At 41.0% G+C, this 18668-nt stretch overlaps 1 protein-coding gene and 1 long non-coding RNA gene across 6 annotated transcripts in view; one reads left to right on the top strand and one right to left on the bottom strand.

The window, feature by feature from the left end:
* The window catches only part of pard3aa (par-3 family cell polarity regulator alpha, a), a 900153-nt gene extending 898944 nt beyond the window's left edge, over positions 1 to 1209 (bottom strand). For 3 of the 5 annotated variants that reach the window (XM_039753563.1, XM_039753564.1, XM_039753566.1), the window contains exon 1: positions 816 to 1208. In XM_039753563.1, coding sequence (XP_039609497.1) covers positions 816 to 935 — 120 coding nt within the window. In that variant the 5' untranslated portion in view covers positions 936 to 1208. Of the gene's footprint in view, positions 1 to 815 lie in introns of all 5 variants that reach the window. The other 2 variants (XM_039753567.1, XM_039753565.1) reach the window with 2 other exon arrangements.
* On the top strand, positions 216 to 10159 carry LOC120529618. The gene is made up of 3 exons (XR_005633780.1): positions 216 to 387; positions 8014 to 8124; positions 9926 to 10159. It is a non-coding gene; the product is annotated as an uncharacterized LOC120529618 (long non-coding RNA).
* The last annotated feature ends 8509 nt before the right edge of the window (positions 10160 to 18668 follow it).

The raw sequence follows: 18668 nt of genomic DNA, 5'->3' as shown, positions 1-18668 counted from the left end.
TACTTGGATCACACCCGACTACAAAATCGTTAAATGTTACATGTAGCGCCTTTCACTCCTGGCTGTCAAAACACTTGAGAGGAATTCCAAGCAAAAAAAAAAAACGTTTAACCACAATTCAAGTGTTGTCTAGTGAACGGCTGAGATGGACAAGTTACACAATGTCCTGAGCGTACACGAGGGCACCAAATCCAGACCGGAGGGGGTGGCGAGTAGTGGGCGCACTGCCAGTCCGAATATTCTGTTACAGATGGTCCGTCCACATCAGTATACAATAGACACACTCACGGCGGTGCCGCGCAGTAAGGGACAGGGAGAAGGGAACTGAGAGCAAACGGCACAGCCGAGCGTCGTAGCTGCCAGCGACCACACTTTCGTGACACACAGGTGAGCACTTCGGAGGTCCTTCGTCCGCACGCCGCATCGGCTTTCCACCCCCACCCCCGCTTCTGTGCCATGGCTGTTGGGATGGGGGCTGGCAGCTTCCCTCTTCAAGGGCCTGCTCCGGTTTTGGAAGCCTGCGGATGAGCCGAGGGATTCCGCACAGGATAAAAGTTTTGCCCCGCGTGCGAAGAGCTGCCGTGGTCTGCCTTTTTTTTCTTTGTCTTATTCGCTAAGCCCCTCTATCCGTCTAAAGAGAACGCCTGCTCCACATCTGCAAGTTTGGGTGTCGATCTCCCAGAAGGCGGGAGACGCAACGGGGTAGACCCGCCTGGCCGCGCGCCGTGCTCTGCCCTGCTGTGCGCCGTTCTCCTTCCCCTTCTCTCCCAGAAAAAGCGCCATATTGGAGCGGTTCGAACTCGGGTGCAACTTACCTTAGCAATGGCTTTCTTGTATCTCATGACGGCCTGTTGGATAAGGTTGTGTACTTTGATATTGCCGTCACCGCAGGGCACCACCACCCGGGTCCTACCGAAACACACCGTCACTTTCATACTCTTAAACGATCGCCTCAATCCACAGGCAAAAACAAGATAATCCCGGCACGACAAATAGGAAAGGAATGAATCCAAATAAATCCCAAATGCTGTTCTTCAGGACCCAGAGAGTTTATTGAAACAATGTGAGCCGAGCGCTGGCTTCACCGCTTCTCCATGGTGGCCGTTTGCGCAGCACGGCTCGAGCGCTCCAGTCCCGACCACCTGTTTAGTGTTTCTGACTGAGTGAGCGAGTCAGTGAGCTCCGGCGGCGCCGCTGATCTGCCCGCAGAGGAAAAGAGATCGACAGAAAGGAGAAAGAGAGCGAGAGCTCCGCTAATGCGAGGCACAGACTCCCCTCCCTGGACAAGTCGAGAATTGACTAACGGAGGTGAAGTTTCAGGGCTGCGTGGAGCGCTGCCAGAAGACTAGGAACGCAGCGTAGAACGACTTAATACAAAGGCTTAACGATGGGGAGCGTGTGGAGATCGGCTGAGAAAAAATTGAAATGTAAATCAGAATATTACAATATAGAGGAATGGAGAGAGCAAAAGTGGACATCGGGAAAGCGAGGGGAAAGTGTAAATCAGAATATTAAAGTATACAGAAATGGATAGAACAAAAGTGGAGATATATCGATGAGGGGAGAATGCAAATCAGAATATTAAACTATATACAAACGGAGAGAGCAAATGTGTAGATCGGTATACAGTAAGTGAGGGGAAAGTGAAAATAAACACCGGCATTGGAAACGTGGTAATCAAAAGTTGTACAGGGGGGAAAATAAGAACCCGCAAAACCAGGAAGCAAAAGTGATACAAGTGGGGATCATTGGATCATTCCAGAGATGCATTAAGTTTAAAATTAAGATGTGAAGAAAGAATTTGAAGATGATAATATATCGAAATTGAATGTTTACAATGGAGAAACATGAAATTTGGTATATAGACCTGAGCTGGAGGAAATGTAGATCAATGAAGATCGGACTAGGAGATGCACAGGATAATAATGGCACTCCATCCTTTGAGACCCGAAGAAATTGGCACAAAATTAATTCAGTAATGCATCCGTTTAATGGGTGCCGTGGAGGAGTACTGCGATTATTCAAATTTACCCTCTAAAAGAATATGCCCAATGGTGTCTGGTGATTATGTAAGTTCCCGTTGTCACGGCGATCAAACTACACTATATAAAACGTAAGATGAATGCTTGGCAAAGAGTCTGTCGCCTACACATTAATTCATGCGTTTGCCGTATTTTGCTGAAGGGCACGACACACCTTTATCGTTCTTACTTGAAATTACGCTAAACATTTGTAGTAAGCAATGATGTGGTATTTTCTGAGCTGTCCACATTCTTAAATGAGCTCCCATGTGGATTGGGAAGTCTATGCATGCAGTCTGGTTAAAGGCATTGGCGTTTCATTAGCAAGTCAATACGCATTGTGGCAGGCTTCGGAGCGTGACGCATCGCTGAGGTCGGGATTAGAAGTTCCAATAAGACATCACTCGGGTCTTGGGGTCAGTGGGGACCCCAGTGGCGTTATTTATAATTTGAGATTAACATGTTCAAGTGTGTGGAGCCCTTCTTAACATCAACGATCTTTAAATATAAATTTGGAGCTTCTACGCTACGGTGTTTCTAGTACGACTGTTTAACTAACTTTTTCATTTTTATACAGATTGTTTAACACTTTTAATTATTTCGGTCAGATCACTCGGAATCTATGTTTAAAACATTCTTTTACTATTTCGAAGACGCCAGTCACCTCTATATTTACTGAATAAGCTTTCATTCAACCAAAGTTATTCGACAGGTTTTGCAAAGTTAAACTTCGCGATCTAAATGTGACTTTAACGGAGGAGTGGTGGCGTCGGGATTGCGCGGAGGTCTTAAAACTCAAGTCAGTTTTATTAATGACAGATGGCTCTAAAATGAATAGACATGTAAGCTAGGAGAAGGAATGCAGGCTGTACCCTGGGATTTGGTTGCAAAAAGGCACACTAAACTGTGACACATATGCGCCTGAGGTCACGCAGCGCCGCAGACAGTGTGCTTAATTCAGGTTATAGCAGCAAACAGAGACTCTGTAGAGTTAGGGTGTTTTACATGTACATATTGAATAATGTTGTGCACAAATAGTATGCAGATTATATTAACACTACAATTTATGAAACCATGCTTTTTATTTAAGCAAACAACTGCTTTAACACACTGCAAGTAATAGAAAATGAACTACTTAACTGTGCTGTTGTCTGAAAGGTTCCTCACTAAATATTGCTGATGCCCAAAAAGGAAATCATACTGTTATGAACCCTACTGTTGGAGATCTGGAGACAAGCTTGCTTATACAAGAGCATGGAGTCTACTGGCATCAGGAATGCTGATCTGTACTTGTATGAGAAGTCTATTGGCTTATGACATGTTGAGGAAATTGGTCATGATTTCAGGGCCATCTTACCAGCATCATAGGCCCCTGGGCAAATTAGTGCACTGGGGACCCTGTTTTGATAGCAAAACAGTAACATACATAGACATCAGAAACTTCATGGGCCCCTATGCTCCTGGGGCCTCCAGTTACTTCCCATTAGAACTTTTAAACAGTCTACATGAGAACAGGCCATTAAGCCCAGTTCTATCCACTTAGCATTTCTAGAAAACTAGTCTAGTTTTAAAAGTCCCCAAAGACATCCTGTCTACCACATTACTTGGTAGTTAATTCCAAGTAGCTATGGTTCTCTGTGTGAAAAAAACTTCATGTTTGTGTGAAATTTACCCTTGACAAGCTTCCAACTGCGTACCTGTGTTGTTTTTGAACTCATTTTAAAATATCAGTCTTAATCCACTGTAATAATTCCCTTTGTAATTTTAAACACTTCAGTCATGTCACCACTTAATCTTCTTTTGCTTAAACTGAAAAAGCTTAGCTCTTTCTTTTCATAATTCATCTCCTGTAGCCCTGGAATCAGCCTAGTCGCTCTTCTCTGGACCCTTTTCTAGTGCTGTTATGTCCCTTTTGTAGCCTGGAGACCAAAACTGCACACAGTACTCCAGACGAGGCCTCACCAGTGCATTATAAAGACTGAGCATAACCTCCTTGGACTTGTACCCCACACATTGTGTCTGCCTTCCTAATGGCTTCTGAATACTGTTGGGAAGTTCACAGCGTAAAGTCCAGTACAACTCCTAAATCCATCTAATAAGTTGTAATCTCAATTTTTCGACCGCCCATTGTGTATTCAAATCTAACATTTTTACTCCCTATGTGTAATACTTTACATTTACTGAGTTTAAATTTCATCTACCACAAATCTGCCTAAGCCTGTATGCTGTCCAAATCCTTCTGTAATGATTTAACTTACCTTATGTTTGATACTGCTTGCATTAAGGCAAGCTATTTTTAATTTGTTACTGCTTCTACAATTAATTGTTGGGTTAGACAACATTGTGCCCATAAGATAAGATGGCCCTGCGGATTTACCTTGAATGCTTCATTAGGCTCAGATCTGATGAGGAGAAGACCAGGGCATATTAGAGCATTAGAACACTTGTCACAAGACCAGGCAATTCAAGTCAACAAGCTTGTCCATCAAATTCATCTAGATTGTTCAAAATAACATCAAATCAACATTAGAAAGTCCCTAAAGTCCTGCTTTCCACTACACTACTTGCTAAATTATTCTGTGTGTCCATGGATCTTCACATGAAGAAAAACTTTCTGACATTTGTGCAAAATTTCCCTTAACCAGGTTCCAACCTTGTCTCTGTGTTCTTGTTGCTGAGTTTATTTTAAAGTAACCACTGTGATTTACTGTATTAATTACTTTCATAATTTTATAAACACCAGTCATGTTTCATATTAATCTCCATTTCCTTGAACTGAAAAGGGTCAATTCTTTCAGTCTGTCCTCATAGCTAATACAGCTCAGTCCAGGAATCAGCCTATTCCAGCAGTCTCCAACTTCAGTCCTATAGCACTACTGTGGTTGCAGCTTTTCATTCTAACCCTTTTCTTAATTAGTGACCAGTTTTTTGCTGATTTTAACTCTCTTGTCGTAATTTTAACCAATTTGCTGTTTAAGAATTATTTCTTTTTTCATTAATTTTCAGCTAAATAATAATGAGATACAAAATAAGTCAACACATGACCAGCAACCTGTCTCCATAATAAAATATCTGAAAATAAAGAAAGGTGAAGGTGTCAGTAATTTTGATTTGCTCAACTCCACAAAACATTTTGACGGTTTTCTTAGAAAAAAGAAAGTAACAGATTCTGAAATGTCTGCTGTGGAAGAATGAGAGCACTAACAAGCCACAGAATTTAATAATGGGTTTAATTAACAACAAGAATTGCCTTATAATTAAGAAACTAGTTGGAGTGAAATTGGTTAGAGTTTGAGGCCCTGGCACAACCGGTCATCTGTCAGTTCATGTCACATCTCATTTCTGTTTGGGTGCTGTTTAAGAAAAAAAATAAAGCCACTCTGTAGACTGAATCTTAAAAAACAAGTCAATTAAAATAAATAGAAAAGAACTTTAATTAGGAGGAAAAACTGATCGGTAAATAAGAATAGAGTTGGAATGAGAACATACAGCCATTTGGAGACACCTGGTCTAGTCATTCTCCTATTTAGTTTCTCTAGTGCTACTATATCTTTTTTTGTAATTAGAAGACGAAAACTGTGCTTATTAGTCCAGGTGAGGCCTCAATAGAGCAGTACACACCTTAATTATCATCTCCTTTGACTTGTACTCCACTCATCATGATATATAACCTATAATCTTATTAGCTTTCTTCATCGAAACAAGATCACTACTACTGAACAGCAGGGAGCAGCAGCAATCACAAGCTGTAGGGTTCCTGCTGGACCTTTGGAGGTTGCAGGACATGGAAGCCTGACTCACTTGGTCTCAGTTTTTTTACTGGCTGTAGTAACTGGGGCATGAGTCAGAAGGATGACTGCATTCGCTGGAGTTTCAGCACTGCTGAAAAGACCCAGTTGGGTGAGAAGGGGAGGGTAAAATGTGAACACTGGAGATGTATTACAGGATGTTGATGCTGACTGTGGTTTTACTCCTTGTTTTTAACTATTAACTGAACATATTCATTGCTTTTATCTTCTATAGCTCACTATTTTATGAATTATTTATTGAGGACTTTATTGATCTGCACCACACTTTGGACACTTTTTGTTTTTACTGTCAGGGATAACAGGGGCAACGACCCGGCCAGGACGCCGTGAGGGACCGGATGTGGGTCTACGCCCACCCTGGATCACGTGGGGGCCGCCACCCTGGTTGCTTTGGGGGCCACGGGTTATGGGAATGAAAGCCCCACCCTGCAAGGGCCCGTGGTCACCGCCAGGAGGCGCCCCAATGCCTTGGGGACCTGTTATCTCAGCACTTCCGTCACACCCGGAAGTGCTGGGGGGAAGATTAAAAAGGACACCCGGTGAGCTGCCAGGAGAACAGCCGGCACTTCCGCCACGCTGGGGCATGGCCAACGGGGGAGTGTCGGGAACACCTGGAGCTCATCCGGGACATGAATAAAAGAGGCCATCTCCCGTCAGTCGAGAGGAGATTGGAGGCGGCCCGGAGAAGAAGGCATTGAGTGGCCAGGACTGTGTGTAGGGTTTGTGTTTGTGCACGGACTGTGTCTTAGTGACATTTACCTTGTATATAGCGTAAATAAACACGTGTGGTGGTGAACTGAATACGATGTCTGCCTATCTGTGTCCGGGCCGGGTTCACATCTCCTCTCGTGCCTCGTCCTTCTTCCACCCGACTCCAGCCTCGACTGACGGGAGACAGCCCCTTTTATTCATGTCCCGGATGAGCTCCAGGTGTTCCCGACACTCCCCCGTTGGCCATGCCCCAGCGTGGCGGAAGTGTCGGCTGTTCTCCCGGTAGCTAACCGGGTGTCCTTTTTAATCTTCCCCCCAGCACTTCCGGGTGTGGCGGAAGTGCTGAGGTAACAGGTCCCCAAGGCATTGGGGTGCCTCCTGGCGGTGACCACAGGCCCCTGCAGGGTGGGACTTCCATGCCCTCAACCCATGGCCCCCACGTGATCCAGGGTGGGCGCAGACCCACATCCGGTCCCTCATGGCGTCCCGGCCGGGTCGTTGCCCCGGCATCCCTGACAGTACTAAAAATAATTTTGCACTTCTTATGAGATGTTCACATTAAAAATGTATTTTTCCAAGCAAGTGTGTATGTAGAAGTATTGGTTTTTCTTTATTTCTGGAGCATTTCTGTGCAGTTACATTTACGTTATATTTTCTGATAATAGTGATTATTTATTTTTATTGTGCAGCAACATTATTTTGTTTTGTGATAAAGAATACCATGAGACATGATAAAGGTTTGGGGCAGCCACCCGTATAATGTATCCTGGCTGCAAAAGTTGAAATTGTTGAACAGAAATGTTCACGCAACTGAGTCCAAACCAGAACTGACTTAAGACAAGAAAGATGGCGGCTTTAAAGGCCCGCTCAGGAAGTGACGTCATCTTTAGGGCTGGAACTGGAAGTTATGTCATCTCTGGGCCCAGACCCGGAAGTGGTGTCATCTCTGGGATCCAGAACCGGAAGTAGTGTCATCGAGGGTGTTGGAACCTGGCAGAATTTCCCGGGAATGGTCTGCAAGTAACTGAGAAAGACAGTATGCATACTCTGCCACCCCCTGGCCGAAGGTGGTATTACAATTTCTCAGGCCCTTTAGCTGCCTCCTACTCACACTTGTGTGACAATGGGCACTGCCTTGTTTTGATTCCTATTACCAGCACGCTGCTCCTGGTTTCCAAGGAACATGATTTTAAATGGTGCTTCCCCAGCCTCATCTTACGTCATTAGTGTGACTCCTTAAGTATAATGGTGCAATGATTTCTCATATCTGTCATTTGGATAAAAAAACTCAAACAACTGTATTACACATTTCTCTCTCGAACTTCTGACTCATGAACTTAGAATTTTCCCTCTGACTTTGCTTTCTGATTAGTGATTACGCTTTGCAGCAATAGGTTTTGTCTTCTCAGTTTTTCACTTGTTTCTATGCTATTCTGGTTTTGTCTACATTTCATCTCCTGGTCCTTTTCCAGCGTTTGGGCAGAATAGCACTTTGAACCGTAACTTCTTGTTGGAGTCCTCATTTTCTTAGTCCATCTCAGTTCATGACTATCATGGGAAGCAGAAGATAACCAGGATTGCAGGTATCTAATTTATCACACCTTCCACCATAAACTAATGCACAAATATCCACATTTGATTTTTGCATTTTACTTGATATTTGGGCTACAACCATTACTGTGTATTTATCATGTTTTCATTTTTTTGTCTTTCAGTTTTTTCTTAATTTTTCTTTTGTTTTTACCCCAAATTGTGTTATTTATTCTGTAAATTAGTGGAAGAGCAAGTGCCTTTCAGATGCAACCAGTGATTATAGTGTAGTTAACCTAAGGGATTGTTGGAATACAAGATTAAGCAATGTATGAGATTGTCAATGGCTGGTGTTCAAAGTCTTATTTTATGTCCGCATAGTAGTGAAACAGGACCGTGAGGAGGGCGCTACCCGGCTCCCCACTCCTGACGTCACGCTTCCCCCTCCCCTTGGCCCACAGCCTCTGTCTCGGATTAGCATGAATATACTGCACCTGCAAGCAAACTATGATTCTTAGCGTGATGAGAGAAAATCAATCAGAATGTTCACGAAATTATAGAAAAAAACCCGCTCTGAATCCGTTAAGTAGTTTTCTCATGAAAAGTGGATAGACAGACGTTGGATTTTATATATATATATGTATAGATATACTTATATCTATATATATAGTATATATATACATATATATGTACACATATATATATATATATATACACATATATATTTGTTCTTTGTTGTACCATTTATTTATGTTAATGTTACTTTGCTGCTGTATCTTGTTATATTCCATGTGCTTTGTGGGTGGTTCCCTCAAGTGGTGGGGCTACTTGCCTATAATCACCAGGAAATTTTCTCCACCCTATAAATCCAGATCTCCCACAGTTCCTGGTAGTTCATTGTGAATACACTAGATAGCCGGTGGCTGTGCCTTCTGTGTTTATTATTATTCTGTAATTTGTTAGATTTCTGGAATTTCAACCTTCTGTTCTGTTTTTGACTTTGTACGTGGATTCTATATTAGGACTATGCCGTTTGTGCAGTATTACAGAACCTTTTTTTTGTGAAAAATCTTTTTATTTTTTTAAAGATTTGGGTTCCAAATGTTGTAGTGAACAGTAGAGATTTTTTAAAGTTGTTTCTTTGACAAGTGGGCAAGAAAATAGTCAGACCAGGCACTGCTCATCACTTGCCTAATGCCATCCCTACTGTGAACCATGGTGGTGGCAGCATCATGTTATGTGGTACTTCTCGGAGGGAGGGATAAGGATACTCCTCAGATAAAGGAATGCAGCCAAATATAGAGAGGTCCTTTTAGAAAACCTCCTCCAGAGTTCACATGACCTCAACGGCGACAGTTTACCTTTCAGCAGAACAAAGACCCGAAGCATACAGCCAAGACAACACTAGACTGGCTTTGGAACAAGTGCTATGAATCGATTTTATTTGCTGTGATTTTGTTTTGTATTGCAAAGTCTTGGACAACATTTTGGGTCCTAGGACTCCACCATTTTGAATTCCCTTAGTTAAGTCGGCTTCACCCATTTCTAGGCACGTGGCTTCTGAGGTCTTGACCCATGATTCAGCAACACAGCGGTATAAAAGGACAGCTTTAAGTTCACTTCCTTATCCAATCTGTGGATCTTAAACCCTAGAAGAAAAAAGAATAAACAACCTTGTTTAAACTTTTCTTGCATGTTAGTTTTGGTTTTGAACCTTTTTGTTCTTTGTTCTTCATCTCCTTGTTTTCATTTTAGGCTTCAATTTCATTTTGTTCTCAACCTTTTTATTTGTTTTGTTTTTGTTCATGCAACTTCCTGTCATGTCCTAAACTTTAAATGCCTGTGCCCTGACAGAACAAGCCTCTGACTGTCTTTGAGTGGTCCAGCCAAAGCCCAGACTTAAACCCGATAGAACATCTGTGCAGAGACTTGAGAAGATAGCACTTAGATGCTTCTCATCCAATCTAATGGAACTTGAGAGGATCTGGCAAGAACAATATGCTAAACTGCCCAAATCCTTGTGTGCAAAGTTTGTACAGAATAACCTGTGATGACCCAAAGCTGTAATTGCTGCCAAAGGGGCTTCTACAAAGTACCCAATTAAAAGTCTGAATACTTGTATGAATGAGAGATTTCAGTTTTTGATTTTTACTAAATGTGCAAACCTTTCAGAAAACATGTTTTCAGTTTGTCATTATGGGCTATTGAATATAGATTGATGGGCAAAAAATGCTAATTTATTTGTTTAAAGTTGAATCTAAAACACAATAGAGTGTGCAGAAAGTGAATACTTCCTAAATCCAAGAATGTAAGCAATATAAAATGACAACGGTCGTGATCAAGCTTTATGATGTAGTGATAACAATGACACCATGAACTTTTTCGTTCCAATGTCAAGTAGGCAAGCAATTTAATAATAAAGGCTTACAAAGCATCAACTATGCAATCATCATGGGCTCCTTAGCCCCAATACAACTTCCCCACCCACAAAGCCTATAGTTAGCTACCCCTGGCTAGAATAGATACCCTGCGTCTATTGCTCACCACTTGGATACCAGTGAATAAAACAATGACTCCTAAAGCTATTCCACAGCTTCCCTGTCTTATGAATTCTAATAACATCTGACTAATTTTGTAGCGTTTTTTTGTTCCATGTTCTTTTGCTTGGGTTTGAATTATGCCATCTAATAATTGCATTGCGTTGGTTGCTACAGATGCTTTTTGTTAGCAATACACTGGTGAGCGAAAGCATCAATCAGCAAAATAATGCATGCTGTATCATTTAAAGGCAAAATGTTCTGGTGGCTCCTCTTGCCCAAACTTTATCTAGCAAATAAAGAAAAGACTCTTTCACTCCTTTAGACTAAGAGTAAAACATTTGCCTTTATTAAGAAATTTAGGTTTCTAATTTAAATAGACTTGTAACAACAGTGTTTATCTTGCCCCTTTAATGAAAAGTTTACACAAGCCTCTCTGATCCTCACCAGTCTTTTGCTTTTGGGTTGAAGTTGGCTTTTTTCAAACTCTGCCACTCCAATTGAATAGAAAAAAAATATGAATTAAATTTAATTTCTTCTAAAACATTCTCGCCAATCACATTCTAGATTCACAAAATGAACTTTGTCACTTTTGTAGTGACCACTCTTCCAATAGTCTTCTGGCAATTGACCTACCTTAAATCCAAAATTAATGCTTTCAGCTTTTCTTACTTTCAAATATTGACTTTTTTACCTTAGCACTACCCCCTTTTCTAGTTCTACATTCTCCTTATCTGTATCTGTATCTTTCTTCAGTCATTCAGCAGATTTCTTTCCATTGTACTACCCTTGTTTACTCCTTAATGGATTTCAATTCATATTGGATTTTTTAAAGCCCTTTTGAAACACTGCTCACTTTGAAATGCCTGTCGGCCATTCAGTGGTTTTTGGTTTATAACCACAAAGTAAAAGCACACATTTTCCATTTTTCTTCTTTTTTCTAGGTTAATTTTATAAAATTAACATAACTTTGTCCATATGGTGACAGCCTTGTTTACTCTTTGTATCTTCTAAATCATTATATGTTGTTTTTTAAGGGACTTGTGAATGATCTTGTAACAGTGATTAACTTTATCCATTCATCATCAAGCTTTCCTCTTTAAAAATAAAGGTTGAGGAATTGGCTGAAAGGCATGAACCTACCTTAGATAAGGGCATCACCAGGCACACTCACTCATACCAGGACAATTTACAGTTAACAATTGACTTAGCATGAATATCAGTGGGGTCTGAGACTGATTGTTGAGAAATCCTTCCAAATGACCCACAAAAAGGGGAACAAACCTCTAGAAAATCACACAAAAGGCCAGACTAACCCTAATTGGCCTCACCCCAGGCAGCCTGACCCCAAACTAAATCTCAGGCTCTCTGGCCTGCATAGAACTTAAATGGGGCTAAGGCTATGAAATAATAAACATCTTCAAATGTTCACAAAAAGAAGAGGAAAATAATGAAACCTCTGACTCAACACAAAGAAAGGCAAGTTCCTATATTTGAGTATTGTAAAGAGAAGAGATGAGAAGAAATCAGTAAGAAAGGGATATTCCAAACCAGGAAGGTCTAAAAAGATTACAAGATCTAAACCCCATATAAACAGCAAATTTACGTTGAAGAAGCAAACACATCATTATGCTAAGAATTTGCACGTAAAGGATTGGTTTTTACTTTAAAGGGACATCAACATACCGTATTTATGCGTGTACCACACGCACATTTTCTCCTGAAAATTAGCATTAGAAAATCAGGTGCACGTCATACACGAGGAAATGTAATTCTGTAATGTTTACTTCTTCTGCTTGGGCTTGCTCTCTCTCTCTCGCTCACGCACTTGCGCTCTCTCTCGCTCAATTGCTTGCGCATTCACGCTCTCTCGCTCGCTTGCTCACACACTCGTGGTCTCTCTCTCACTTGCTCGCGCTCTCTCTTTCTTGCTCGCTTTCTCGTGCACATGCGCTCTCTCTTGCTTACTCGCACTCTCTCTCTCTCTCTAAACACTTCCTACACAATCACAACATGCGTCGTACACGGGGCAAAACGATTTTCCCGATTTTCTTTGTAAAAACTAGGGTGCATGTCTTACACGAGGACGCGTGGTACACGAGTAAATACGGTACTTGGACACTGTTCCCCAGGAGGTGCCAGTTTATAAAGCGTCATGTTAACAATGTCACAAGTGATGATTGGAGCCACTCCCCTAGCAACAGCTTGTACAACACAGCAACAAAGTTCACAAAATGCTGCCTCTCTCAGGAAAAAATAACAATGAATCATTCTAACCTTCAGTGGAGAGAAGGCCCTCAAAATGGGAAATTGGCCAGAAATCTAGAATTTCCAAAATACTTTAGCAAATGCCCTGACAGGGAGAGGGTAACTGTAAACATGTGGCTGTAAAATAAAGAGCAAATGAAGGATCTTTATAAAAAGAAAAAGGTTTATTTTCAAAAGGCCCTGAGACTCCAAAATACTAAAATACCACAGAAGACACAACTGGATATGCGTGAAGGCAATCCGACAGCAGAAACCGTCCATATCCAAAATCCAAAGAGAGTGGTCAAAAACAAAGCAGAGGGTAGAAACCCAATAAAGCAATACTTAACAATAATAATCTGAAAAGCAGAAGAGAACTCACCAACATCAAGAAGAGACAAATAAGCCACATCTGACCAGTGGGTCTCCACGTCCTTTATAGAGACAGATAGGTGGTTCAGCCTCTTGGGGGACCGAGGAGGAACCACCTACAAAACACAAGGGACAGAACAGAATATGAAGACACAAATAAAAAGGTAACTACACAATAATGAAAAACTATACATATTCCATAAATAAATATAATTAACATGGAGAAAATACTTCAAATTAAACAAAAAAGATATAAAATGGAACTTAAACAGAAAATGCATAATTGTCATGTCTCGGCCAGTGTTCCTCCCCTTGCTGGGGTTCAAATTCATGTTTTATGTCTCCTTTGTTCATTTTTTATTTTATTTTTTATGCATCATTCTTTATTTTCAGTTTTGTCTATGTATACAAGCTGACTTTGCTATGTTCCATGTGTTTTGTGGGTGGTCGCTCAAGAGGCAGGGTACCACCAGGAACTGCCCGCAATCCTATAAATCTGGAGGGTTTTCCACAGTTCCAGGCAGTTCATTGTGAATGCACTCTGAAGTGCTGAGCTCTTGTGTTTTTGTATATTCTTTATGCCTTTTGGTCTTTCTGGATTTTTTGGACCTTCTGCTTTATATTTTGACCATGATTTCTGATTCTGTACTTTTCACAGGCAATTCAGTTTTGCCTTTATGCCTTCATGGAGCTTCATTGTGATTTGAGTACTTGTTTTGTGAAGAATAAATCTTTCATTTTACTAGATTCAGTGCTAGCCCTTAATATTAGCCAGCTGTTGACTGTGATATCCCCCTCTAGTGGACATTATTGGAAGTGTTTAGGACTACATGTTTAGAACTCTACAATGCTTGAGACTCCTAGTCCATGACAAAAACATAAATAACTAGCCATGTGCTCCCAACTACATTGCACATGTTAAAGTTGTCTGTGAAGGGTTCCCTGTTTAAATGCGGCTGCTAGTCGTGAACTGGGCCCTTCATTGCATAGCATTATGATTTTTTATAAGGGAAACAAAATTACAAAAGAAAACCCTTGGACATTGATTCGATAGGAACGGCCTTCTCGGAATCACTGTCCGAATAGTAATTATGTGGTGGTGTGGGAGAGTTTCTACTTCTGTCCATTCACAGTCCGTCTCGTTTTCAGGACGCTATCGTTTCCTCTCACGATGTCTTCTCAACCTTTCTCCAATTTCACAGCCAATCCAAAGAGTAAGGCAATATACACGGAGCAATGGTTATAAAAGGGGGACACATAGGTATCCAGGCTCTTTAAAGCATAAATAGGGATCACTTCACTGACATGTGAACAAGCCACGGTACAACTGTGAGACGCGCAGCACTCGCCGGCTACAACATAACAATAATAATTTCCGGAACGTGCTGTTACGTTGTCATTTATTTTACCCACTGTCTTTCTTTCATTCATATGTTACGTAGGCACGTACCCTTTCGTTATTCCAGCACACTGTTGACATTCGTGAGTAACAACAACGTACTAAACTGGAAGGTGGTCTACACATGCATGGGATTCGCGGACAAACAAAGATCAAGATCTAAATGAAGATATCTTTAGTTATAATTTAAAGCACAACAATTTGTTTAGTTTGAATGTCTGTGTTTTGAGGTGTGACTGGAGTACTACAGTCTTCAGTAATATAAGCCTGGAGGAGATTCTTAATGCAATGCCTATGTTTTAGCTGCCTCTCTACTGCCATCTAGTGCTTATTCTTCTAATTCATTCGCGGACAAACAAAGATCAAGATCCAAATGAAGATTATATATAGAGACTAGAACCATGACACATAGTTTAGAAGATGAACTTCTTCTTTTGGCTGCTCCCGTTAGGGTCTGCCACAATGGATCATCTTCTTCCATATCTTTCTGTCCTCTGCATCTTGTTCTGTTACACCCATCACCTGCATGTCCTCTCTCACCACATCCATAAACCTTCGCTTAGGCCGTCCTCTTTTCATCTTACCTGGTACCTCTGTTCTTAACATCAATATACCCAGCATCTCCTCTCTGCACATGTCCAAACCAATGTAATCTCGCCTCTCTGACTTTGTCTCCCAACCGTCCAACTTAAGCACTTAAGCTGACCCTCGAATGTACTCATTTCTAATCCTATCCATCCTTGTCACACCCAGTGCAAATTTTAGCATTTTTAACTCTGCCACCTCCAGCTCTGTTTCCTGCTTTCTGGTCAGTGCCACCGTCTCCATCCCATATAACATAGCTGGTCTCACTACTGTCCTAAGACCTTCCCTTTCACTCTTGCAGATAGTCATCTGTCACAAATCACTCCTGACGTTCTTCTCCACCCATTCCACCCTGCCTGCACTCTCTTTTTCACCTCTTTTCCACAATCCCCATTACTCTGTACTGTTGATCCCAAGTATTTAAACTCATCCACTTTTGCCAACTCTACTCCCTGCATCCTCACCATTCCACTGACCTTCCTCTCATTTACACATATGTATTCTGTCTTGTTCCTACTGACCTTCATTCCTCTCCTCAATAGAGCATATCGCCACCTCTCCAGGGTCTCCTCAACCTGCTCCCTACTCTCGCTACAGATCACAGTGTCATCAGCAAACATCATAGTCCACGGGGGCTCCTCTCTAATCTCGTCTGTCAACCTGTCCATCACCATTGCAAATAAGAAAGGTCTCAGAGCTGATCCCTGTTGTGATCTGAACAAGAATCACAAAGTATCAAAAAGGCATATGAAAAGATGAGACAAATCTGGACAAAAGTTTTTAAATGCCTATCGGACAGCCTTGGTGTCACAATCACTCCTAACCCATTAATAGCTGTGTTTGGTGCAATCGCAAATGGACTTAAAGTGGAGAAGGACAAACAAACTGTAATTGCCTTTACATCACTAGTAGCACATTGACTTAACTTGCTCAACTGGAAGAATCTTAACCTACCTCTGTTAAGTCAGCGGGTAACTGATGTTATATATTACTAGCTGTGTAAGCCTGTGCTGTAAAAAGCCTGGGGTCCTAGAAACTGTTGAAATCATCAGAAACAAAAACTGAAATGTTCAAGATGTCAGGTAATTGAAAGGAACTGCTCTGGGCATCTCTCTCCTAGGAGGTTTTGTTTTGCCGACATGCTCGCATCGCTTGTGTGTTAGCGGCGTGAGGAAACATAAAAGGGAAACTGTTTTGCCAATGTTAGAGGCTTAGCGACTTTGCCTTTTTTTGGAGGTTTTGTTTTGCCAACTTGTTCGCCTCGCTTGTCTATTAGCGGCGGGAGGAAAAGTAAAAGGGATACCATTTTGCCGTTGTTAGTGGGTAAGCGACTTTTTCTTTCTACTGAGGTTTCATTTTGCTGATGTGTTGGCCTCGCTTGCGTTATTAGCGGCTAAGCGAGTTTTCTGTTTCCTCGGAGGCGGAGCCCTTACCCCTACCCACCTCTCCCTTCCGGGCCGGACAGACACACACACTTCCACGTGTAGACGTTTATATATAAGATTTGAAATTGGAAAAATCAAATTCTCACTTAGATGATCTGTTCAAAACTTTCTTAAAACATGGCAGGATCTAATCAGTAATATTTTAGAATAAGCACTTATATTGGGGAGAAAGACTCCTTTCCCCATTTACTAGTCTCAATACTTTTACTCTGGCTTTTGGCCTTTCTCGATTTCTCATGGGTGGGGATAGAATTGAATTTAGTTTTGTTAAGTTTAACTTGTTTGATTGGAATGTTACATGCTTTAAATAAATTCAATAAAAAAAGAAAAGATAAACAACAAATGAAAGAGCTAATGCCTCGGAATAATGCTAAGGCTAACAGAAGGAGTATGTAAAGCACTTTACATAAAACCTGAAATATTACATATCAGATAATTTTAGTAATCTTTTGTGTGCATAGTGTATTTTGTTTTGTTATTTTCACCAAGGGAATATAGATATTTACTGGGAGTTTATTTTTTTATAGCATATTCTATTCTGTTAACATTACATTTCTTGTGTAGAGCATCCTCATTTTGTTTCCTGGACATGAACAGCCATTTCAGCACTGTGTAGATAGGACACGATGTTCAGTTGCTGGAGGCTGGTTTTAAAAGCCGGTGCCATATGTCTTACACCATATCATAGTTTGCTCAGGACAGACTGATAAAAAGTAAGTAATTTCCCTTTATCTGTATCCCAACAACAGTTTTTTGGTTAATGATCTGCTCTTGACAATTACAACATTCACTTACCCTGTTAGAAATTTCTCTGGTCATATAAGGTTATGCATTCATCTTCTCATTAGTTGGGGCTTATGGATCTTCTTCTGGATCAGTAACTTTGTAAACGTAACAGTCTGCAAAGAAAACATAGAATCATGAGAGCCCTCTGGCCTCTTCTAATACCCTCTCCTGTGGCTGGGCTTGTTTGAATAATCACACCCTTGACAACATGCAAGCGTCAATTCACCGTTCACAAACTACACGTACTGAGCCCCTTCGTGATCCCAGCCCCCTCTGTGTGTCCAACACTTTCTTGCCCATCCTCTTGTATTGACTTTTTGGTCTTGAATTTCTCATTCAGTTTTTTTCAGTGCCCCCTCTACCACAAATTCTTATTGGCAACAGTGGCATTGGAGTGCATGACTAGAAATGGTGCTGCAGTGTTTGTCTTCTTGTAAAACATTATTTCTTAAAATCTTTTTTGTAATGTTACACATTTAACAACTTCAAGTGCTGTCCTTAATGCTTCAATAAATTCATTAAAAGAAGCCAAAGCAGAATTCACTGTCTTTTTGAAGTCTCTGATGCAAGAACACATTTTGGCCCTCTCTCTCTCTCTGGAGGCCATGTTAGTGAACAACAGATGTGGCTGTTTGTGCAAAGCATTGGAGGGGAGCCAATCTGACATCTACTCAGGATGCTGTTATTTAGCCTTTGGGGACACAGGGAGGTGCTCCAGGTTCATCCATTGCTGCCTCCTCTCTCTATTATTATTTCTGCTTTCTTTGAAATAAAATAAACTTATGCAAACATTCTTATTTTTCATAGCTCTGGAGAGCAGCAACATGCTGCACGTTGGCTGAACTTGCAAGTAAGAATTTCACTCTATCTAGTAAAAAATATGGCACATTACCTGCATGGTGAGGGAGTGTTAGTTACGGCACTAGATAGATAGATAGATAGATAGATAGATAGATAGATAGATAGATAGATAGATAGATAGATAGATAGATAGATAGATAGATAGATAGATAGATAGATAGATAGATAGATAGATAGATAGATAGATAGATAGATAGATAGATAGATAGATAGATAGATAGATAGATAGATAGATAGATAGATAGATAGATAGATAGATACTTTATTAATCCCAAGGGGAAATTCACATAATCCAGCAGCAGTATACTGATACAAAAATACTATGGCCATGTGGCGCGATTCCACAAGGGTGGTTTGGCTCACAA

This window comes from Polypterus senegalus, chromosome 5 (genome assembly GCF_016835505.1).
Source record: "Polypterus senegalus isolate Bchr_013 chromosome 5, ASM1683550v1, whole genome shotgun sequence".
Taxonomy (NCBI): Eukaryota; Metazoa; Chordata; class Cladistia; order Polypteriformes; family Polypteridae; genus Polypterus; species Polypterus senegalus.
This window is presented reverse-complemented; position numbering and strand designations above follow the sequence as displayed.